The 25,074-nt window shown below is 47.3% G+C and overlaps 1 protein-coding gene across 1 annotated transcript; it reads left to right on the top strand.

Moving 5' to 3' along the window:
• The first annotated feature begins 21,550 nt into the window (after positions 1–21,550).
• On the top strand, positions 21,551–22,496 carry TSSK6 (testis-specific serine kinase 6). Its single transcript, XM_010087525.1, has 2 exons — positions 21,551–21,908; positions 21,952–22,496. The coding sequence occupies exons 1-2, from the start codon at positions 21,620–21,622 to the stop codon at positions 22,494–22,496; spliced, it is 834 nt and encodes a 277-aa protein (XP_010085827.1). The 5' UTR covers positions 21,551–21,619.
• The last annotated feature ends 2,578 nt before the right edge of the window (positions 22,497–25,074 follow it).

Below are 25,074 nucleotides of genomic sequence, written 5' to 3'. Positions count from 1 at the left end.
TCGCAATATTGCAGAGTGTGGCACAGACTGGATGGCACTCCTCATTCTCTCATTCTCTTATTCTCTTCTAGTATCTTTTAAATTTTCCCAGGGCTCCTAACACATCCCTAGACCAATAGTAAAGCCTTCTTTTTCTCAAAAAATAATCATCCAGTTGGAAGGGAATTTAGCCCCTTGAGAGCAAAAGAAAATCACAGGTTTTTCCTTTCCTGCTGGGTGCTGAAACAGAACTATATCTTGTCTTTTATTTTTAATTATGTTTAAATTAGAGACAAAGAAGGCAACTAATAATGACCACAAATAGGAAAGCTTTGCCTGAAGTTGCTAATAATATTCTATCACCTTATCTTTAAATTGTTTTTCATGGATTGTAGACATTTATAATTACAACTCCCTGCAGCTTCATTTTATCTAGTACAGTGACATAATCAGAATCATCCTGCTCTAAACTCTCTATAGCAAATCCTATTTTTAAAACCCTTGTTCAACGTCCTCCCTCATTTTCATTGTCTCTGCTGCTTATTATTATACCAGAGCCTAGTAGCTGAAAATTGAACTGTAGTGTTAACCATTCTTTCAAAGCAGACCATACCTATTCTTTCTGGATGTTAATGCTGTAAATATATTTTAAAACACCAGGCTGCCTGCAGTGAAATGCCTTGCATTCCCATTGTGTTACTGTAAATACCATTATTATGAAATGATTGACTTTGTTTAATGCACTGTTCAAATAGTCTGCAGAGATGTCTGTGGTGCCAGTATCATTCCCGTGCTTTAATTATAATTTCAATCATCTGTGATCTTCAATTTGTTTGTGCTGTAAGCTAATTATTTTTTTCTATCACAAAGCACTGGAACGGTGTTTTAGTTTAATAATTTTCATTATTAAGTAGATTTGCACTTCACTCCTGCTCTCTTGCTCCGCAAGATCCTCAATTTCCAAAGCTGCTCCTAAAAACACACAAAACGGATTCTCTGCCTCCCACCCTCTGCACCTACCCAGGACATTTGGTGACTTATTTAGATTTGGGCTTGCATTATCAGAGTCACAGCGCAGGGTTAATACCGTGTATACCTGCAGGGCAGGGGAACGATTCAGCACACCCCACAGCCAGGGTCCCACAGCTCTGGGGACCTTTCAAACCCTTTTCCTTTGCCTGTGGTCAGTCATATATTTCAGATCTCCTTCACAGCTTGCCTTTTAACACTCCTCCTGTACTATCTTCCGTGGGCAGGTACAGGAGAATGTGCTCTGTTTTGCCAACCAGACACCCTGTAGGCACATGACATGGCACCGGTCCTGCAACAGTAACTCAGGGTGAGCGGTGGATCATACTTGTTTGGGGCAAAGCACTTGACTAATTGGTAGCACACCTCTTCCGTCATGCAAGCTCAACTTAGGCTGCAGCAGAGCAAAGAAAACTTGACTGCAAAGGAGCAAGGCACTGCTCCCTTTCTGAAGTCACTTCAGCCCCACCGAAAGCTCTGCCAGGAGCTACAGGCACTCTCATCCTGAAAGCAGGCACAGCAAGGCATGGTACCCAGAGGCTCCTTGTGACGGTCATTGCCTTGCGGCAGGTAGGGGGGCCCTACCTCGTTAATCAAGCTTACCCTAGTATAAGGCTATAGGTTTATTTCTACTTTAATTTCTAGGGATGCAAGGGGAGACGTTGAAGCCCTCGTAACAACTACCCTCTGTGAAGCAGAAGAGCCTGCAGCAGCATACTGTATATACTTGGAAGCCACTGAACTACAGAATGTCAAAAATATAGGATTTGCTGTATTAGTTTTTCAGAAGGAGATTCACCAGTATGTTTGGACAGAAACTGTCTTTAATATAAAGATCAGGGTGCAATCAGCAGATCCCCGCTAGTGCTGGCTTGCAGGAGTGGATAGACAGATGCTGATAGTTCACTGCCAGGCACGCTCAGGGAATCTGCAGCGGCTCTAGTCTGTCTTTTGTGGCTAAACATTCAAAGTGCCTGTACACATGTGCCAGCACACAGATAGGTATATGTTCACCTGAAAACACATTCAGGTAGGCTGAAAAATCAGCCTAGTAAGAATATCCATCAAATTCACATACAGAAAATCTGGAAAAGGACTTAAAACTCATGCTGGGCTGACCGAGCCTCCTGCTCCACACAGCCTTAACTCTAGCAGGGACACAAAGGACTCACAAGCCCTTGAGCAGATCTCCCCTCTGCCACAGCAGACTGCCTGGCAAGCTGCAGCTCAGCAAGCGAAAGCACGAAGGAAACCACTACTGATTTTAGGAAGCGATACCAGGGCTGCAGAACCCAGCTCCCACAGTCTGCTCAGCTGCTGGGCCACCTGCGAGAAGTACTGGCTCACCTGCCCATGCTCCTCCAAGAAGTCAGAGAAAAAAATAACTCTCCATCTGATTTTCTTCCTTAGTTGTTTTTGGATGCCTGTGCATACTAGAGAGCCTGCAAGTCGGCTCCAGGAACAAGCAAAAAAATATTGCTTCGGTTGTTATTTTACATCTATACCTAGAAATGCAGCAAATTTGCATTACTTTTCTACTTCTGTAATTTCAACAAGCAGGCATTAGCCATGCTGCGATGTCGTTTGAAATTATGCTTTTCTGCTTTTATCTATGTGGTGGCTTTACGTTTCTGACCTGTGCGTGAAGGGTTTCTCATTTTCCAGTGAGCTGCTGGCAGCACAGGTTCAGGCTCAGTGTGCCTGCCCTCTCCCGGCCACCGAATGCTGGAGAGGAGAGAAGGGACTTGTCCGTCAGGAGGCGGTTTCATGCAGAGACCCAAAGAGGATGCACACAAAGGTTTTTCACTGGCTCCATTGCGGCCAGAGTCTCCCCATGATGGATTAATCTTCCTATGCAAACTGTGCCAAAATACTATGCTTTCAATTGTATCTAAATATTACAGCAACTGTAAAGCACAAAAAGGGGGAATCAGAACAAGGGGAAAGGGGCCTCTTTGGGTTAAATGCAGAACTAACATTTTTCTTCCCATCAAGCTTTTCTGGTCAGTAGCTCCCATATTTGCATCCAACAGCAAACACAGCAGCCATTTCCAGAAGAGCTGTGTCACTGATGTAACTACACTCACCAAATAGCTGCAAGGGAAGCATTAAACTAGGGCTAAACATACTAAACGCGTCTTAGGCTGTCTGACATAGGGACACGGAGAGCAGGCACCAGAGCGACCTGAAAACAGCAGAAGCTGCAGCGCCACCAAGGGACAAGGTTGCGGTGGACCTTGGGGGCCAGGAGCTGCCCGGGCTGCCTGGGCTCTGACTTGTCCACTGCCTGGAGGGGCTGAGCTGTCTCGCTTGTGCAGAAATAGAAACACAAGCCCCTGATGAAAACAGGACCGATGGCTTCCAGGGAGCCGGACAGGAGTTTGGGGCGGCTGTTTCCCCTACTGGTGTGGCTCCCTGGAGATCTACGCAGGGGTGGCTGCCACCAAGCGAGGTCTTCAATATGTCCACGGTGGCTATGCGTGCTGAAGAGCAGGCCCATCAGCCTCAGGCAAGGGCATTCCTCACAGCACCTTTCTTGCTAAAATCTGTCTGGAGAAAAAGCTGGCCCTGCTGAAGTGAGTGTCTTCAGGCAATTTTTAACCTTTAAGCTTTCCTCAGAGAGGCTGTTCTCCAGCATTCCTTCCAAATGATGCTAAAGCTGAATCAGATGTGACTTACAGTGATGACTGTTAGCTTCCTAGCAGCCCTGCCATTCCTTTGAAAGGCCACCCAGAACAATCATCTCCTCTTTTGCCTCAGCAGTGGAGCAATTAGCACCTAAACCATCAACCTGTATGCTGAATGCTATGGTTGTGAGAGCTGCGTGCTCATCAGCTCCCATTTCACTCTACCCATCCAAAAAGATGAAATCATTCTCATTACATGGTCATATTCATGTAATGTTCTCAATTAGTTTGGCTTTGCTTGGTTATTTGCAGAGAACAGCCTGTGCCTCTTGACTGACACTGGGGTGGGTCAGTGGAAAGATGCTGATCTAGAACAACCATTGTGTTTGTCTTTTGCATTGTGCTGTCTTTGTTTTCTGCTTTTGCATTAAATGCTGTCTTCCTTTTGATGTTGCTCAGCTGGATTTATCTCTGTATAAAATGATTACTGCCTTTAAAAATTTTTTTGCTAAAAGCAGCAGCAGCCAATACTTAGAAGTGGTACCTCAGCTTCAGTGAGACCCAAATTAAAAGCCACCCTGGGCATGTGTGAAAGGTAAATGTCATTTCCCCAGCAGTAGAGGAGGAACCGCTCACCTGGAACCAGCGCGACACATGGGGTTTGTGGGGATGGAGCAGAACACCGCTCATGTACCCCCGCCTTCTGCACTTTGCCCACACCAGCCCCACAGCGTTGTCACCACACCCTCTCCTTTGCTGGTGGGTGACAGCCAAGGGGACAATGGTGACAAGCTCCTATTGCTGCTGCCAAAGCCCCTTAGGGCTGACTGGGGTGAGAAGCACCCCAGGACCTCACTGACCAGCTCCCTATAAGTTGGGGGCAGACAGGCAGGTCTGGAGCCAACACTGCCACCTCTGCAGCCCCCCGCTGTTCTTAGCCCCCACATGCTTCGAGGAGTAGACTCAGACAAGTCCCCTGAGCCCTGTCTTTCACATAAGACTGCTCACAGCCTTGAGAAACAAGAAACCAATAAGAAGTATTATGCTTTAGAACTTGAACAGAGTTCAGCCAGCTGAAGACAAGCTTCAGAGCCTGCTCCAAAGCCTGTGAAGCTGACAGTAATGCAGAGGCTCCTCTTGACTTGAGAGGGATGGAGTCCCAAGGGAAGAGTGAGTTGATAGCTGACCCACTTGCCCCGCAGCATGGGCTGGGAAGGGGAGCTGTAGCACAAATCTCTTTGGTGCATCAAGTTACAAGCAAGTCCTCTGATGCTGCAGATGCTACAAGAAAGATGAACACAAGGTTCGAGTCTCCCAGGGTTTTTTGTTGTTTTGTTTTTGCTGAAAGCTGCTGTCATAGGGAGACGCCTTTGCTGAGCTGATTTGCCCAAGTATTTGTGCTTTGGAGTCACTTAATTTAGTTAACAAACAAATTATAAATTCACACAGAATCTTAGCATTTCAGAGCATCCCCCTGCGCGTCTGTCTATACTCTCCTTGCTAATATTTGCCCATTCACCTCTTACTATCCCCAGCCAGTCCACTGCTGTCAAAGCTTTCTCACCAGACTCCTTCCTAATACTTTAGGCTCACAAATAAACCGCGACCTTTGTTGTTCCCCCCCAGAATGCCAGGCTATAAAGGGCAAACCACGGCGCTGATACAAATATCAAATTAGCAACAACAAACAGGAGCAATCCCTTCATACAGGGATTTCCCCAGGAAAGCCCAAGGACAAAACACCACGATGTATTTCTTAACCCCCGCACCTTCCCAGGCGGTATTAGCAGTGTTCTGTTTGCAGCCTACAGTTCTGGCAGGGCAAGGACTTCTATCATCCAGATTCTAACAATTATTCAAGTGAAGGGGCTCTCCTTCACTGCTGGGGTGGGCTGAGGAGATACACACAGCCTGTTTTGCTCAGCTGGTGTGTGGTAACCCGTCGCACTGCAGTAATCTGCTGTGTTATGGTTGTCCCTTCGTGCCCTAACACCTTGTTCTGCACAAGTGCTGGACTGTGACTCAAAAATACACGTAACAGAGGTAGGAAAAATTGTGTAAATTGACCCTTTAAAAAAAATAATCTTTCATTTCTTAAAAAAAAATAAAAAAACCCCGAAAAAAATCCTGTTCACAAAATATTCATGACAGCCTAACATCTGTTACTTTTTAAGTAGGAGTTTGAAGAAGGTTGTCAGTCCATCCTTTATTAAAATCCCACAGGTCAATATGGGAATAACTACCTTTTACTGAATGGGTAAATTCTACATATCAACGAAAATCCATTATAAACGAAAAATCAGGGTCTTTTTTTCTCCAGCTCTCACAATACCTTTTAGCATACTGTATGGTACACAGTATGTGTGGCTTCCATTATGGAATAGATGGTTTGTTGAATGTGACAGGCTGTAATTAGACTGTAATATAAAACAGGGCCAGTGTAACGCTCCGTGTTCATACACTGTGCATCACAACAGGATCTTGGTCTTGGTTGTTTGTTCTTGTGCCTGCTCTAGTAAGCATCATTAACAACAAGAGTGGGTAAAAGCTTTTTTCTTTGCATATACTATACAAAGTCAGCCTACAGGTTGCATAAAAACAAAGTGATAATTCACTGACTGTACCAAACATGAGTGGTGCTAAGAAATGAGCTTCCCTCCAACACTGAATTTGATCAGTGAATTCCAAAAGCATCACAGACAATTCAACCTGGATAAATGTCAGACCTGTGTATAAATCAAATTAGTTTTGAAGATGCTCCATTACAAGGCTTCCAGTACTTTTAGCTCCCAGGTCACGCATTTTTTTTCCCAAAGTTCCAGAGTTAAATGCAGTTTCACGAGACTATAAGTTAGTTTGGCTTGCAAAAATACAAGTCCATTTTTTATTTTTCCTAGACTAGCTTCTACTTTAATGCTGGACTGGCTCCAAATCCCTGAAATTGTTGAAGACACCATCAGCTACCCTGTCTGAGGATGGCCAGAGACACCTCAAGATGGTGGAGGATCTAAGAGACTGCTGACAAAGTACCTAAAGGACAGGGTAGTACAGCAGGTACAATGGGAAGGGGGAGAAGAAGAAAAAAAAAGCAGACACCTTTAGGTGGAAGAAGAGAAAACAACCATGAGTACAATAGGTGGCATCTGTGTGGGGCTGTTCTGATCTCTTCTGAAGAACTGGGGAGGAAGCTGACAAAGGAAGGACACTCTTCTGGGCTGGTCACAGTGGCTACGTTCGTGAATAGTGCCCAGTGACGCAGAGCCACGTGTGAAGGGTGAAAGCTCTGGAAGGTCATTTCCCGTCTCTGTCTTAGTTTGCTTTCCTCTGCGAGCAGCTGCTGTTCAGATACGGTGATAAAGCAGGTTTCTCATTTGCATTTTCCAAAACAGGCTTAAGGTTTGTTTTCTTTTTAAAAATTATTTTCTATGACCTTGGCTGGAGAAAGTCCACAAATTACTTCTGCTATTTGACTTGACCACTCATAGGAAACAGAGAGAGGAATGTTTCAGCAGTTCTCAGCCCATGCACATCAGTGGCAGCTGCCCAGTGTCTCTCAGATTTCAGCTCCAAGAACTAAGCCTTTCAAGCAAGCCAGTTTGATATGAAAAACCACAGTATAGACAAGAAACAGAATATGGCACGTGTGTAATCACTGTTCCTCTGCTGCCCTAACAATTAAGAGCAATACTAAAAGATCTGTGGGCTGTCACCCTTGCGCCCTGACTGCATGTGTTCGGACGGGTTGATTTCACGCTCAGAGGGGCACATGGCACATGAGAAAACAAAGACCCCTATTTTTTCCAAGGCAGCAACTGCTTGTGAAAGCCCTTGCTGCAGTTTGTTACAGCCTGTGTCACTGAAAATGCTGCCAAACATTCAAAAAGAGACAAGCAAAGATCTGAAAGATCTGCAGAAAATAAAGCCAATCACCAGGGCTGGGATTTTCCAAGCAAAATTAAGTGGGACAACCTTACTGAACAGGAAGAGTGGGACCTGAAATACTGTGAATGTTGCTGTCTTGCTGTGACCAAATTAACGCCTGTGTGACTTAGAATAGATCTGACAACTCCATATGTAATCCAAAATAGCTTCATACAATGCAAGATACACTCTCATTCACTTTCATTAAGAAGGTTTTCTGCCTTACACAGCCTAAGCACAGGCAAGGTACAATGCTAATGAGAGAGGTTCTTAGTGAAGGGCTGAGGCTCCCAAGCATGGCCATCAGACATGAAAAGCAAAGTTGGGTGTCGTGGGCACAGTGCGTCAGAGGAGGGTGTACTAGATATTTTCTATTGAAAAACCTCCCCTCTTCGTTCAAGGAAACCTGAATGGTTTCATTTCTCTGCTGCAAACAGTTCACTTCCTCCTTCTTCTGGCAGAAGGAAGCTGCGGGGATTTTAGGCAGGAGAACATGAACCCCCGAGCGAAGCCACCTCTGTAGCACACCTACATACAGCAGTCACTTGCGGCTGCCTCAGAAGTGCTGGTTTGCTGCTTGACCTATTTCTAAGCTACAGCAAAAGAGAAGAAGAAAAACAACCCACCATTGATTTTGCAAGTAGTTGTACTGCAGAATGAACCAGACCAAACCCAGTGTTTATTTTGCTTCCTGGGAACCTGTCAGAGAGGTCACTGGAGAAGTTACAGATAGAACAGGAGATAAAGAGAGATGATCTGGCTTTCAGTGCAGGAGGTTGATACTTGCTAAAGCTACCTGCCTGCCCTAGATTACCCCTTCCTACAAGAGTTTGGTAGAAAAAATAAACCTTATTAAGGCCAAAACCTGTGGATTACGAAGTGGCATTGATTCCCCAAAGCAGGGTTTTAGAGCAGGTGCTTAAAGACTGATGCTAAATGATAACCCTCCACGCAAGCTCCCAGGGTGAAACAAGGCCACGAGCATCCTTTCTCAATGACACTCTCTTACTCCTTTCACAGCCTTCGCTGCCACCCCAGCTCAGCTAGCTCTCATTTCTGTTGCCGCGTGGGGATGATCCTCCCTTTAATGCATGTTTCTGTGAAGGGCGGAGGCAGAAAAGCAAAGGCTGGCTGCAAGATGTGGTTTTCCAGATAGATGCAGCACTGTTGTGGATGGCATTTGCATCAGGTGTAAGCCATGAGGCTCAGCACATGGAAACATTTAGGGTCTCGTGCATTAACCGAGAATCACAGCATCAACTGCAGTGACCTTAGAAAGAAGAAAACAAGTCACATCTGCCCACACAGAGCAGAGTGAAATATGAAGTGGGAGGTGACACCATGACAACACCCAGCAGCTATTTTTTTGGGTTTTTTTTTTGTTTCAGGGCAAGACAAATGCAAGAGCAGCCAGGCTGGGTGAGAGAAGAGGGCTTTACAGTGCTGTTCCCTGTCCCTGATAGTAGCTGCCTCATACAGACTGGGAAAGCACAGAGCAAAACTTCCCCAGAATATTTTCTCCAAGGATTTGAGGAAGTGAAGCCTCCCTCTGAGTCGTATGGCGGGGGCTGGAAATGCCAAAGTGCCCACCCAAGTCCTGTCCTAGGAAGCAGGGGAGTAAAATGCCCTTTTGAGACCGATCCGAGAGGAAAAGCTGAGGTTCACAGCTGTACTGAAGCCTCATGACCCTGTGGCAAGGAGTGGCACTGGAGGTATACAGGGCAACTGTAGTCATTGCCCACCCCACAGGGGCCCCCCAGCAAACCTCCCAGCTACAGCCAGTGCTGCCAAGTGCGCATCTCATGGGCAGGCACTGGAGAGCCAGCAGGGCAGAGAAGCTGTGGATGCCCCATCCCTGGAGGTGTTCAAGGCCAGGCTGGATGAGGCTTTGAGCAACCTGGTCTAGTGGGAGGTGTCCCTGCCCATATCAGGGGGATTGGAACTCGATGATCTTTAAGGCTCCTTACAACCAAAACCAGTCTATAAATCTATGACACGCTGCTCATGTTCCCACCTCTACCTCAGGAAACCCAGTCTAGACGCTGTTTAACACAAGAAAACTTGAACAGACCGGGAAATGGATGATCGGTTTGCAATGAAGGAGACTAAATCATGTGTGCAAGGAAAATGATGACAGGACAATTGTTGTCGTTAATGAAGTCCTGGATAAAAGAGATGAGGAAGCAGAACCACAGTGCGCTCTCACCTGCCTCCTGCAATTATGCACCCAGAAGCATTAAGCATAATTAGGCAGAGCCACCTATTTTTGGAGTTAGGAAAGTTCAGCAAGAGTGCCTAAAATGGGATCTTCCTGGAAGAGAGCAGGGAGAGGGGCTACAGAGAGAAACTGCACTGCCTGAAAAGCTCAGGTGATGGCTTGCCAGGCTCTCCTGATCCCTGCCAGGGGGACATCTGCCTTGTGGTGGTCACAGCACAAGCTTTGCTAGCAGCATAATTGAAGATTTCATAATCCAGGGACTGTTCCCATGCCTGAGGCTAAACGCCTGATGAGCATCTTGCAATCAAGCCTGCAAGCCTGACCTACCAGATGTTTGATACTTCCAGAGGCGCAAGGAATTTTGGAGGGGCTGGAGAAAGAGTAGTTTCTCTCTAGGCCAGAGGCTGCCAGTAAGGAGATGATGAAAGAACATCCAAGCTGGAAACAAAGGCAGGTGGGTGCGAAATTCCCCCTCATTATAAGGGTGAGGAGCATTTTCCTACTAGGAAAGGGCAGGGGAAGGAAACACAAGAAGCAAGTTTGCAGCTCTTCCTAAACAGACCTTTATCTCAGCACTTCTGGCCCAGAAACTCTTCCTCAAACATCATGTTTCAGAAACTGGAGCTATAAAATCTGCAAAGGAACAATGCATCTCACCCAGCAATGCAGGAAACCTATGGAGAGGGATGCTGGGAGGAAAGAGAGACCGCACAGGCCATTTGCACCATCACCAGGTGCTTCCCTGTTGTGAAGCTGCTTGCACAGAATCCCTTCTGGTTCAGGAAGGTAAATCTTGCATGTAAAAAAAAACTATGCCAGTAAATCAGTGGTTATTTTTTTTTTTTACTAGGTCCACACCTTGTGAAAAATTGACCACCATGCACACACAAAAAAAAGGTGTCACCTGAATATTTAAAAAAAAAAAAAGGCAGAAAGGCAAGAACCCTCACTGGTCCTCAGGGGCTTCCGCAGCTGATATCAAACGAACTTCATGTATATATGTCACACAGGAGAGTAATCTGTATCAGTGGTCTAATTTTGTCATTGCTGTTATGCAGCATATATGGGAAGCCACTCAAGGAACTGGTAAACAACCAAGATCTGAAGCATTGCTGGACTGCCACTGCTACATATCCTTTGTGACCAAACAGCCTGCCTGGCACACACCTGTGTCTACTGGCTACTGGCTATGGGTGTGAACTGGATAAAAGGCACTGGAGAGACATCAGGGTCATTTTGAGAAAGGCTTGTTTTAGGTCTTACTACCTCCTTTTGCTCCCATCATTTCTGTTTTGTTCCACAAAGAAATCGACTACTGAAGAAAACAACCATACTGTAAGTGTATAGGAAGACAGAGGGACAAGCAGGTTATGTGTTTGATTAGAGTGGGACAGAGACATCAGAGAGATGTGGTCCTGGAAACATTCGTGCCTGTAAGCCTGCTCTTCCAAGAGTACAAGTTAATACTTGCAGAAAATTTGCATGCTCTACATACATCACAAACACATCATGCTGGTCCTTTTCTTGGACCTTTTTCACCACTCTCCCAAATGCCATTTGCTTACTGTACGGTGAAGTTTGAGGCTTGCGAGCCATGCACCCAGTGAGTTTGAAGTCTGGTCCCTTCTTGGGTCTTCATGTCACAGTGTCCTGCATGACTAGACTACCATGGGGGGATCCAAATTCCCATCTGGATGGAGGAGGAGCCGCAACGGTCATTAAGACTGCTGCCTCCAGATCACCTTGGGGCCTGGACACACATGCTCGGCTCAGCCCTATACCGTGGAGAAGTGTGGGATCACCACTGTCATGACCCATGGGCCAGGCATATGAGTTATGCACAGACGTGCATAGGGTAACGGTTCGCTTCACACTTACTTGGGCAAAATGCAATGCAGGGGGCCCTGCCCTGTGGTGGCCTGGGGACCTGTCTCCCTTCATGCCATGGGTATATGTCACCATCCAAGTCCCAGGTTCATCTCATACTCCCATTCCCATGCCCTTGCACCTCCCTACAACCTCATCAGTCAGCCGAGTCTCACACAATGACTAAGACAACCAATTTCTTAAACTGTGCCAGGATTGTTGCTGCTGTTCCCATGTAGGTCAGAGGGACCTAGAGACTCTTTCATGTCTGCATCCTATAGCAAAAGCCTATCTGGGAAGTGATTAGAAAGTTTTTATCAGTTGTTTCTGTGCCTGCAGATACCACCTGCCCAGCGCTGTGGTTGCCTGTCCTCTACAGCTCACAAAGGCTCCGAGGCTGTTTTGTCCCCTGGGAATGAAAATAAATCACTCCAATCAGCTGCTTTTCTTGAGGTGCTACAAAACAAACTACAGTGGAAATGTTATCATTCATAACAGATTTACCCTGCAGGACCATGTGTTAATTTAAATTTTAACATTTAAAAATAGTTTCCTGTGGTACCATGTAAATACAAGGTATGGCCAAGCACAAGCAGATATGAATTGAGTGAAGTTCTATTGCTTGAAGTTATTTCTTTCTGCATTTGACAGCTACTGATGAAGCCTTGCCTCATTACTCCTCCGTGCCCCGTGGGCATTCAGGACACTTGAGCGACTCTGAGAGAAGGAAGGGCATGCAGGAGACATTGCCATCTTAATGACTGCACTGATGCCTCACTCTCTGTCACACCTATGCTCCACGCAAATATCCAGGAGAATAAAATGTTTACTATCTTGACAAACTGATCGTGATTGATTCATCCCACTGCCAGAATGACAGCAGTCCCTAAAAGCCCAGAGATGCCATTGATGCACTCTGCTTACCATGCTACCATTACAGCCTGGTGATACAGGCTTGAGGGGACAGCAAAGGGGGGTTTCCAGCCCCTCTCTTCTCAAAAAAAAAAAAACCCAACAAAAAAAAACCAAAACCCAACACCAAAAACCAAAAAACCACCCAAAAAAACCCCAAACAAACAAACAAAAAACCCAACCAAAAAGACCCCCCAAAAAACTAGTTTTCTCTGGAAGCTGTGAGCTAGAAGGAGGAACCTGCAAATATTTTGTGTTGTCTCCTCCAAAATAAACTTTAAATACCCCTGCCCAGCTCTTGAAATAAACCAACTGGGGAAAAAAAAATGCACAAGAGAGGCTCATCTGCTCAAAATCAAAATCTTGCTCCCAAGGCGGAGGGACAGAGGCACCCTGAGCACAGCCAGCCTCCCCGCTTTGTTTGCCCAGCACTGCGGCAGGGCCAGCCGAGGCCAGTGCTGCAGGAGGAGATCCTGGTCCTGCTGGCCCCAGTCCCTGTGCCCAGAACTGCTGCCTGCCAGGCACTGGCTGGGCTCTGCCCATCACAGGCTCTGAAGGCTCACAGGCCAGCCAAAGCGGAACAGTTCTCAGCCTCATCCCCAGCAGCAACTATCATTCTTCCAGATGCCCAGGCCTTCCCCTGTCAGACCATCACAGCTTCTCAGTAAGTGTTTTTTCCTCCTCTTTCTTTGTCTGCAGAAATGATACTTTCCCAAAACATGGATACTTTCCTAAAACACTCAGCTTTAGTCCTGCCTGGCACAAAGCAGCTCAGGCCACAGCGACAGCAGAGAGCAGGATCCAGTAAGCAGGGATCAAACAACTTGCCCCCTTAAGACAGAGTCACTAAATAGCACAACAAAAGCAGCTGAAGCCTTTAACCAGCTGAGGACAAGCAAGAACAGCACAGAAGGGATGCTGCGTCCTACCTCGTGGGAGTTGACATGAAGTAAAGTAGATCTAGAAATAAAAATAGAAAAAGAAAAGATACGGAAGCCCTCATCAATCTTAGAGGCTGGCTTTTCAGAGAAACCAGCTTTTAGGGTCATGGACACATCTGTCAGGTGGCACATCTTTTTCAACGGAATCCTTACCACAGATGGGCTTTTAGCTGAATTTGTTCAAAAAAACCCCAAACTACAGACCCAAACCCACACATGCAGTCTCATACGTATACATGGCAGAAAAACTGTCACAAATATCAGAGGCTTGTCATTTTATATCTTCCTTAAAACACTGGTTCTTTTATAATCCTATAAGCATAAGGAATCAGGGAAATGATAGGTCTATACTCAAACAAAAGTTTCTATTTGTTTGTTTGCCTGTGTTAGTGAACCAGAGTGGCTACTGAAAAAATGTGCAGAATGTTCGGTCTTAAGTATCCTACATTCAGAATGTTAACGGCAACAGCAGGGCATCAAGAGCCATATTTGCACTGTTATAGTTATGATTCCATAGGATCATGACAAATATTTGCTGGAAGTTACATTTGCGTTTCATGTTTTATCTCTTTTTACCACTTACCAAAAGACGGTACTGCAAAAGCTAGAGGAGAAGAGAAACCGGACTGGTCACACTCCCCTCCTCCGCAGGGTGTTCCTGCAGCGGGCAGAGAATTGCCAAACTTACCCATGTCCTTATTTAATGCTTCAGTCATTCTTCACACTCCTTTGCAGGAGATGTCAGGGCTTTGAGACAGGTCTACCAGCAGGTGCGCTGGGACACAGGCGCGCTGTGAAGGAATACAAACATCAGCTAATTAAATCCGTTGTTAAAACAATTTGTTTCTTGCTGGGGCTGAGTCATCTGAAAGTATTTAAACCAGACAGGTTTCATTTCTGAGGGCAGACTGCCATCTTCACTCAGGAGCTCCTCACCCTTCTTGCTTCTGTTATTTTAAAGTACAGTTCAGCAGAGAAAGGATTTATATTGAAATTATAATATAAAAATTAAAGGCCAAAACTCTGAACTTTCCTTTAGGAAGAGCAATGTTCAGTGGGAAAACCCATGATTTATCTAGGCAGCGGTGAGCTCCTGAACGACAGTGGTGAGCAAGTAGCTCTGCAGTGTGCAGACCAGAAAGGTCCATTTCCAGGGAACACCTGCCCCCAAGAGGGCACAGCGATATTAGACATATCCCACATGGCTGGGGAGCGCCCACCCTATCCCTCTGTCCTAGCCCAGGCTTCCCAGCCTGGCCCCACGCTGCAGGGACTGTCGGTAAATCAGGCAAATGCCTGGTTTCTGCTTCCGACAGACTGATTTCCCTTTTAGCAAAAAATACAAGCAGGAAAACAGCAAAAAGCTCAATTTTCTGGAAGGCAAAGCAACTGCTCATGTGAGCAGATCTTAATTCACTGCCTGCCCAAATCACCTGTCCTGTTTCTCTGCACACAAGCCTCAGCCTGCTTTGGACTTTTCCTCCCAGGGCCACAGCCAGTTTCTTGTTTGGATTTTCAGGCAGTTTCTCCAATTCTCCACACTTTTGGTTAGATGCTGGATGGAGAATTCAGCAAACAGCCTTTCAGGATGGTCCCTGTAGCTGCCTTCAGCCTTGTTCCCAAAGTGCCTGCCCACCTCTCGCTTCGATATGCACATCCCCACACCAGCCCTCTGGTCCAACATTACCTCCTGGTGTTAGTTTGTCTACAAAACTTCCAAGTCTCAGCCTAAGCTTTCTCATAATTCTTGACAGCTCTGAAGCTTTTTGGTTTGCATGTCTAGCCCGTTCTCTCCTTTAACTCCAGCCCTGACAGACCCTGGTACAAGGCTGGCTCATCCACGGCTAACCAGACCTGCAGGAGATGGCATCTCAGCAGTTATCTCAGCATCTTCAGGAAGTGTTTCAGCATATGACTTCAGAGCAACTCATGAAATCAGCCTCTGACAACTTCCATTTAAAGGCATTTAAATGCCTGCTCCATAGCCGTAGCATTTTGCCATCAACTTTCTGACTCTGGGTACCATAGACTGTCTTATCCTAATTACAGACCAAATAGTGCAGTCCTTAATTGGCCACAAATTAATTACAATAGGTAGCAGACAACTAAATCTCTTTCTGAATACATAATGCCCTATGATGAGCTTCTCCACAGGCAGGTAAATAAATCAGTGTGAGGAAGATATTGAAGGATCATTCATTTGGCACAGTTAACCACAAAACACTTACTTGCTTTTCTAACTTAATTGTATTCGGATTTAACAGACATAACTTGACATGGTAAGAAAAGCATCAAGGAGGGGCAGGAAGAGCAAGCTGAGGCGTTTCTCAGGGCCCAGCAGCCTGTCAGTGCTGCACAGCCCTTCCCTTTGGCCTGCAAGGATGTGTGGAGGGTCTCCCTGCTCCGTGCGCAGGAATCAGCCACTTGAAGGCCAAGCCAGGCGTCTGCAGCTCTGGCCAAGGAAGGAGAAGCATCCCAGCTCCCGGAAAGGAGGTGGTGGGAAGGAGCTAGGATAGGGATAGGGATATCAGCCCCTCTGGCCAGGAACAGGGTGTGGTGGCTCCCAGGGCTGGGTCACCGCTCTGCTCTCAGCCCAGCAGCCATCTTGCTTCCCCACACAGCTGCCTCCCCTCAGCTCTGGCGAGCCACACCTGACTTTCCACATACCACATGGATGGAAGCGTAAGGTCTATCTCTTCTTCCTCCCTCTTTCCAGCAGGGTTTTTGGTGCAGACTCTCTCGGTGGCAGAGCTGTGGGGGAACCCTCCTGCTCCCTGAGCGACAAGCCTGCCAAGGCCTGCTCGGCCTCTGCTGTCTCCCACCCCACTCTGGCTTATTGCCTTCAGGTTTGAGATTCTCTGCAGGTGCAGCCTGGCAATGCCAGATGCAAAATCCTGTTTGCAGAGCAGCCCCTTAGCCCTTTCCGTTCTTCATTTTTGGCACTCTCTGAGGCACTCACAAGCTGCCCAGGAGGCGGTGGTGTGGCCTGTTGCCATACATCTATTCCCTCTGATGGCTTATGAGCCCATTTTATGTCCCTCACACAGTTTAAATTCTCATTTACATGAAGAGATGTTTTGGTACACAGGGACTGCCAGTCTCAGGTTTCTCTCTGGTGTGAGAACAACCTTGGTTAATCCAATGGACATCCACAGAGTTTTCTGTTCGGTGTCCCTCTCATCCTGCCAAATTTCTAGGAGACCCTCTTACTGGTCCCACAACCAGCTCCATCACTTTATTCTGCTTGAACAAGAGGCTGAGGGAAAGATCTGATGGCAAACAGCTGTGGGGATCACAGCTGTGTCCGAACACCAGGAATAAGAGGTCCCAGATCGCCTTATCTACCAAAGGGATAAAACACCCAGCACAGCCAGAGTATCTTAAACAAACACCAATCCTTGAGACATGAGAGGGAAGAAAGAAGAAAAAAGAAAATGGAACACGTTACCAAGTACAGCTTTCTGACTGCTTGCATCTTTGTTTTTCTCTATTGCCAAGGCTGCTGTTGCTGCCAGTAAGGAGCCATGAGACCATGGTCAAATTCGGGCTGTAGCTGCAGGCACACACACAGCTTTTGTAAAACATTCAGAGACAAGGCTTTGCAGTTAGTTCTCTGACTTTCCAGGTCCACTTAATACCAGTGCCTAAAATAACCTCACATACAGCTTGATTTTGCGGGCAAGGATCTAGGGCAACTACAGCAATTCAGCTCCTGAGGCAGTTTGGATTCAGTACGCTTTTCCTGGGATCTGCCCCATTTTTCCAACTGCTCAGACATCACACAGGCCAGCGATCAATTACCTTTAAAAAGCTCAGTGAATAGTACTTGGCAAGTAAGGGGCAAATAACATCACTAGAAAAATTAGAGTACTTGCCAATAGCGTAATTGTCTTTACTGGCTATGCCCTGTCTGATGAGTGTCTGTGCCTGTTACAAGTTAGCCTCACCTTGGCTTCTTCCCTTTGGTACTAATACCTAGAGAGTGTAGCATAGCTCCATGAGACTACAGAAGAATTCTCATCTGCAAAATTTTCACCAGCCTTCAGCACCTGCATGAACTCCCGGCAACATCCAGATGGATGGAAAATAGTGCTACAAGCAGCAGGTTTCTTTTCAGCCCAGTGTTCTCTGTAAAACAACTATATATATATATATATATATATAAAATACAGGGCAAAACATCAAAAGCTTATATTTAAAGAGCTCTTTTTACCCATTGCTGGGAAGAAAAACTTAGTAACTTCAGTGTTAGCTACAAAAAATTGTGGTTACCCTTTATACTATCTATAACAAGGTAATCAAACAAAAATATTAACATTAGTTGTTTTTACTTCTGGTGCAGCTGTTTGCCCATTCCTGCATTTGCACGGTGCTAAGCAGTAAGGCCTGGCCAGAGACTGGGCACAAAGTGGGGTACCTAAGAATTACTTGACTGGTCTTGAGAGTTATAACCTCCGGGCGAAATATTTCTGCTTGTATGGAAACAGAGGTATATAAAGACAATCTCAAGGGCTCCATGAAAGTACAGAAGTCATTCTACACATTGTAACTTACAGCCTCATGGTGTAAGGTATAAAACTATGGTTTGTGTTGGCTTCTAGGACATGTATATTAAGAGGAGTTATATGTTGGCATGCTTGTGCCAGCAGGACCCACATTACGCTCAAGAGTGTTGGTCCCATGGGGAATCCTTGCCCCAGAGGTGTCAGTCTGTCATCAGATCAATGATGGGCACAGTAGTGCTCTCAGGAACTGGGCAAGGTTAACTGGGAGCTCCTCCTGGTTTTGGTGTAAAGTGATGCCCGGCACCGCTTGGTCACTGGTGAGCAGTCCAGCCTCAGGCGATGCAGGATGCACACTGGGTGAGCTTACCCAGGGAGGTATGTCAGCTTATGATGTTTGAAACAGGCGAGTTGTTTCTGGAGCACCTGAGAGCTGGGGTCTCCCTGCACCGCTCAGAAGCGTGAGTGGTCCGTTGGGAATTTATCAGCCCTTTGGCAGAGGAACTGGCTGTGTGTCAACAACCCGGAGTCAGAAAACATCCCCATAAGGAAAACCCTGACGGTGAGCTCAGAAAATTGATACCTGTGCAGACCATCTCCTCCTGCTCATGTACCAGATTGAACAAACCAGTGATTGCTGCCTGATTTCTAGTTGCTCTCATTTAACAAGAGCAATGGAACAAGTCAGTTCTGCAAACATGGTTTTGATGTAAAAAACATACCAGAAAGCTCAGCATCCTTTTGTGTGCTAGTACCAAGTATCCTACTAAAGTGTATTGGTGTGACCTAAATCTTTATACCACAGGTAGCGGTACCTGAGGCGGGCGGATTGGAAGCAAAAGAGATTTTTTTGTGCATTTTAACACCAATAAATGTTGAGCCAGCAGCCAACAAGGCAAAAATCCGTTTCTCTGTGACCGAAGCACAGCACAAAAAACTGAGCTTAGATGTCATTCCTCCCTCTCTGCCTGACAGTGTCCTGCCAAACCAAAACCTCTCATTCATGCTTCTCACTCCCTTTGTTCGGAGTTCTTTTTCAGGAGAGCTGGGAGCATGGAGATGCACAGTGACGGTGTCTGCAGCCCTGGCAGCAAACCCAGCTCACAGAGGTTTAGCCTGGAGCGTACAGGAGGGGGAGCGATTGCTACGATAGCTGATGTGTCCCTGTTTTCACCAGGGCTTCCTTCCCTGTCTCCTTCCAGGCACAGCACAAGCCCTTCAGCCCCCAGGATGCTCCCGCAACATCTCATAGCACGGTGCTTTTTCTGGGCTTAGAGGAGGACCAGCTGAATTGTTTCCGAGTCTGAAACTGGACACCTCAGCCACACTTGCTGAAAACCTCCCAAAAGCCACAAGCTCCCTTGGAGTAGCTGGGGAGTTCCCAGCAATGCGGGACTCCACAACATTACTCCTCATCATCTGAACATGGTTCCTAATCACTGCTTCGGTTTTTCCACTGTGGTTTGGACAAAACCTCTTCTGGTTATGCTATTAGAGGGGAGTTCAAAGAGGTTTCCCATAAATGAGGATTTTACCTGTGGGCTTTGGGAACATGTCTGTAATGTGAACTCCTATTCCTGTTTTAAAAGATACATTGAGCATCAGCCAAACTCCTGCAGACACCTACACACACATCTTTCTATCAGAGTGTGCAACAACAGCATTTTCCAGAGGCACTTTGGTAGCAAGTGGGAACGGGATGCCTGCTTTAAGCATTTTTCCTTGTAAAAATGCCCACACCGATTCAGTTATGTTTAGCCACCTCAAAGTTCCCAGCTCCTATGAAAAGTCCGGCACAAACCTCAGCTAAGTCACTGTGGTTATGACTCACGGGCTAGACAGAAGCGCCAGAAAATCATATGTATCCAGTGAAATGGCTTTCTGCATCTGGCCTCCTGATTGCTAGGCGGGGTTTTTTGGTGTTTAAGTAATTTCTGAACAGGAACTTCTGGAAATGGTTTCTTTCTGATCCGCTTCAGAAAGAAATCTGGGGGGGTTTATTTGATGGCCCAAACAGAACGAGAGCGCTGGATGGGTCATGTCCAGCACCTCTGCATGCATGCGGCTGGGGTTCCCTCCAGATATCAGCTCCAGGCAAAGTCCTTGCCATCAAATGGGGCCTCTGCTCTCTTCAGAGGAGATGAGGATGAACTGCAGGGCAGCCCCTGTGCAGGAGCAAATCCTCCATCATGCAGCATACATGCTGCTTGCCTAGCGTTTTGGCAGCATGCCTGATGGTGCCTGCCTAATAACTGTGCTTGCATGGCATGTTGAATTCCTGTACTTCCAAACAGCCTGTAGAAATAGCATCTGAAGTGAAAAAGTGGTTTGGTTTTGACTCGCAACTTCTATAGCAGGTAAAACTTGACACAATGATTACTTGTCCTGAGGAGTCAGGGCAAAGCACCCCTGCAGCACATATAGACCTATGTTTGCAGTTTTAAATTAGTTTTCTTTCAAGTGACTTCAAAAAACTGCCAAGATGGAGTCACAAGAAAGATTTTCTTCAGTTGACTCTTATTCCTGTTTAGAACCAATTTGCAGAATGAAATATATATTCAAAAATTAAAAATAGCATTTGGGTTGGTGTTCAGGCAGACGGATGTTTTGTGGTCCCAGGCTCCTTTGTACAGCTGGAAAGGAAATGTGGGCTCCACAGGGAGGACAGGATCCTCGAGCAGCTTTAAAAACCAGCACAAACCAGAAACAACTGTTGGTGAGAGCCAAGGACTTGGTGTGTGGAGGAAGGAGCCGGTCCTGTCCTGGGACACAGCGTGCAATGGGAGGGATGCTTTGCTCAGGAGTGGCTGCTGCCACCCAGCCCAGCTGCCTTCTGCTCCTGCCCAAGGCTTAATCCAACTGTCACCTTGTGGCAACTAAAACTGACTGAAAGCATTTAAAATCTAAATTACAGAGGCTGTCCAAAGGATCTCTGGTCTCACTTCTCCATAAGTCTCTGAAATACCATTTTGATAAAAATAGAGGGAGTGCAATTCCAAGTTCAAGAAATGGAAAAGCAGTTTCTTCTGAAAGATGCATTTAAGGTGCCCCATCCAGACCACACAAAGACAGAAGGCCTACCTAGAAAAATAGCTTCCTGCACCATCGTAATAAAAAAACCAAATGTTTACAGCCAGCCGAGGTAGTTTGTAGCTAGGGACAGCAGAAAACATTCCTTTGTACTACTCTGCATAGTTCTGATTTTAATATAATTCCCTGCAGAAAATGGGTGCAAGTCCCCAGATGGATTCCTCATCCCAGAAAGCTCACGTTTAAACTCTCATCACCAGAAGATCCTGGTTTTGAAAACTCAAGTAAAGAGGAGAAAAAGGTAAAAACTCTGAAATATGCACCCATGGGAGTTCTCCCCTGGCATGTGCGTGGGCATGCCTTGGACACCTGTGCGAGAAGGGGACCCACCAGACGCCCTTGTCAGCTCACAAAGGCACTGGCACACAACACTCTGCCCCATCACAATACCCGGGTGAGCCCTGGAGCCCACAGTGGCACTCGTGGGGCCATGGGGGAGAGCAAAGGTCAACAGCTGCCGTGCACCATATATTAGAGCTTTCAAATCCTGGAGCAAAACACCAGCTTCGATTAAGCCCATCAGGATCACACATCATGCCAAAAACCGATACCGCAGAGAAGGTACTTCATGAGCTGGGCTACAGGCTGGGACACACCTTGGGGGAGGGCAGCTTCTCCAAGGTGAAAGCGGCCACCTCCAATAAATACAAAGGCCCCTTAGCCATCAAGGTGGTGGATCGGCGACAAGCAACCCCAGCCTTTGTGTTCAAGTTTTTGCCCCGGGAGCTCTCCATCTTGCGCAAGATCCGGCACCCCAACATCGTGCGCATCTTTGAGCTCATCGAGGTCTGCAATGGGAAGCTCTACATTGTGATGGAGGCAGCAGCCACTGACCTGCTGCATTTTCTACATTGTGGGGGGGCCGCCAGCCACTGACCTGCTGCAGCTGGTGCAGCAGCTGGGGAGGCTGCCCTGCGTCCCCAGGGCCCGGGACATCTTCGCACAGGTTGTGGGAGCCGTGCGCTACCTGCACGACCGCAACTTGGTGCACCGGGATCTCAAGTGTGAGAACGTGCTGCTCACTGCTGATGGTCGCCGGGCCAAACTCAGCGACTTTGGTTTTAGCAAAGAGGCCAACGGCCACCCGGACCTGAGCACCACATTCTGTGGGTCAGCAGCCTACACACCCCCGGAGGTGCTGATGGGCATCCCCTACGACGCCAAGAAGTATGACATGTGGAGCCTGGGGGTGATGCTCTACGTGATGGTGACCGGCTGCATGCCCTTTGATGATACCCACGTTGGCAGCATGCCCCAGCTGCAGGAAAAAGGGGTGCTGTACCCCAAGGGGCTGTCCCCACTGCCGGAGCCCTGCCAGACCCTCATCGCCCAACTGCTGCGGTATGACCCAACCTCCCGGCCTGGCGCAGGGCAGGTGGCCAAGAACAGCTGGTTGAAGGGGGACATCTGAAGAAGGAAGCCCTTCCCAGAGATCGTGGGAGAGCAGTAACACTTTAGTGCAATCAATGCTGTAGTGGAAAAGCGTTTCTGTGGTTTATTGATCATTTTTGAGCCCCGGGGTGCCTCTACATGGAGCTGATTGAACCTCAAGCACCGGCAAGACCATGTGCTCTGGGAAGGAGGTCAGGTCCCTCCACAAAGGAGACACGTGAGCCTGCTGCGGGCTGGGTTTCAAGACATAACAACCATGCTGAGGTAGTGGGGTGAGCAAAGCATGGGTCTGCCTGCATCAGTGGTGTATGCCTGACCACACAGGGGGCCTGCACCCCCCTGGAGGTTGGGGCTCCCACACACAGCCAGCATGGCCAGGGCAGGGTGGCGAGGTGCAGCGTGCAGCAGCACAGTCCTTTCTGTTGCCTGCTCCCTAGCACAAGTAGTGAACACTGAAACACCCTCACCGCTGCTGCTCCCCACCCCTGCCCCGCGTGCACAGGGCACTGCCCAGAGCTGCAGGAGGAAAGCTGTTCTCACCTGGGTCTTGGCTTGTCTTCAGCCTTGTTTGCCACCAAAGTGTATTTGAGGTGATGGGAGGGGACAGGTCATGGTCCTGCAAATAGCTACTTCAGAGAAAAATTAACATTTTTTGTGTACTACCATTTAGATCTCTCAGTGATATTCACAGCCCAGTTCACAGCAGGATCTTTGCAGGCAACTGGACAGCATTACCGAGCCAAGAGTTTTGGTGTGGGTTTGAGATCCACACCTTACATTCAATTGCATCTTTCAGATACTGATTCTTACCTACATTTGAAATCTCTGCCAAAAGGTATCTGATGAGAAAGAAATGCCACTAGCCATGGAGAACCTGAAAGGGAAAAGAGACAGATATAAGGGAGAATGGTTTTGCTAGCACCTGCTGTCCCGCTTCAACGCATAAAGTTACCAATTACTCTGAATGCAATCCCCAAAATCTATTAGAGACCCCTACCATCAAGTCCCATTTTCAAAGGGTTGATTAAAGGTAGAAGCTGGCATCTGAAATGTGCTTCCACGAGACATTTCAAATCCCCTTTAAACAATCTCCAGTCTAGCTTCCACCCAAACTGAAGTCAAACATAAGATATCCAGTTGGGTGGTCCACCAGTCTTGGTGCTGCTGGTGCCACGTGAGCTGACACCACACAGCCCTGGCAGAAGCTCCTGTGGCCAGGCTGTGTCTTAACGTGAACAGACCACTGCACATGGTTCTACTGGAAGAGGAGGAAACGTCTTTGGCAAAGCAAACATTTTGGGTCTGTTAAAAGCAGCAGTTTAAGTGGAACAAGATGTGGCAGCAGACGCAGCCCAAGGCTTTTCAGCACATGGGCTACAGTAAATTTTGCCACCTCCAGAATGAAGATTTATTTTGTTCTCCTCATTACAGCTGCAAAATAAAACTTCATAGCAGCAGCAGCAAAGTCCAAAGTAGACAACGTAAGGGATAAGAAGGGTGTCTTGGGGACATCCATGGCTGGGGAGACAGGCTTGGGATGGATCAAGAGAATGCTGGGGATGGAAAAGAAGGAGAGAAATCATAAGAAAGTGAGGAAGCGGATCTCAGGGTAGTGAGATTTTCAGCAAGGCTCAACTCTCCTTTTCCTACTTGCCTTCCAAACCACCCTCTCAGTCTCCTCCATCTCCAAAGCCACGACCTTCCTTTGGGAGAGCTCCCCAATCTGCACCCCAGGATATCCTTCCCTGGATGTTATCCATTCCCTGCCTCACTCCAGCCCTTGCTTACCTCCAGGTACCTCCCCACAAGCTGGGGAGCAGAAGCCTCGTGCCAGACCTAGTACTACCGTATTGCCTCACCTTTTGCTTTCTTTTCATTCTCTTTCGTTAAAGACAAAGCTAATATGAGTTGCTCTAAAACCCAGACCCTATTAATCTCCCCTCAGCACCACATTCTCCTAAACAATTGCATCTGCTGAGGGCATGAGTTGGGGCAGATGACTAATGTTTTGCAAGGATGTACTTCCCTGAGTGGCTTGGGAAAGCAGCCAGGGTGCAGGCAGCAAGTGATTTGAATGAGCCACAGGAGGCTCATGCGGCTGCCCCATAGTCCTCGCCCCCTCCACGCAGATGGCAGTCGCACAGGGCCCGGCACTAATGATCTCGCTGTGAAAATAGTCCATTACACAGCTAATTATGCAGACTAAAAATAAAAATCACAATTTAAGACTGAAACAATTCTTATCTAATTTGCACCAGTGGGAAATGAATTTTGAAGGAGAGCAGAAGCACAGGAGCTGAGCAGGCTGGGGAGGAGGCTCCTGGCCATGCACTGGCAGTGGGGCCATGCTCTGCCAGCATCCCTCCCCTCCGCATCCCTCCCCTCCTCGCTCTGTGCCAGATAGACTCCTGAGGTCTCTGTGTGTGCACATCCTGCCACTTCCCTGGGCTCATTTCCTCCTCAGGAGGATAGAAATGCTTTTTAACCTTCCCACGAGGCACACAGTCGATGGAAGTGCCCCTTCTCTGACTCCTGGCAGATGAGCCCCGCCATACCAACTGTGAATCACAGCGCCCTGCATTTATGGGAGAGCCCTT

This window comes from Pterocles gutturalis, unplaced genomic scaffold, assembly GCF_000699245.1.
Source record: "Pterocles gutturalis isolate BGI_N339 unplaced genomic scaffold, ASM69924v1 scaffold66, whole genome shotgun sequence".
Lineage (NCBI taxonomy): Eukaryota > Metazoa > Chordata > Aves > Pterocliformes > Pteroclidae > Pterocles > Pterocles gutturalis.
This window is presented reverse-complemented; position numbering and strand designations above follow the sequence as displayed.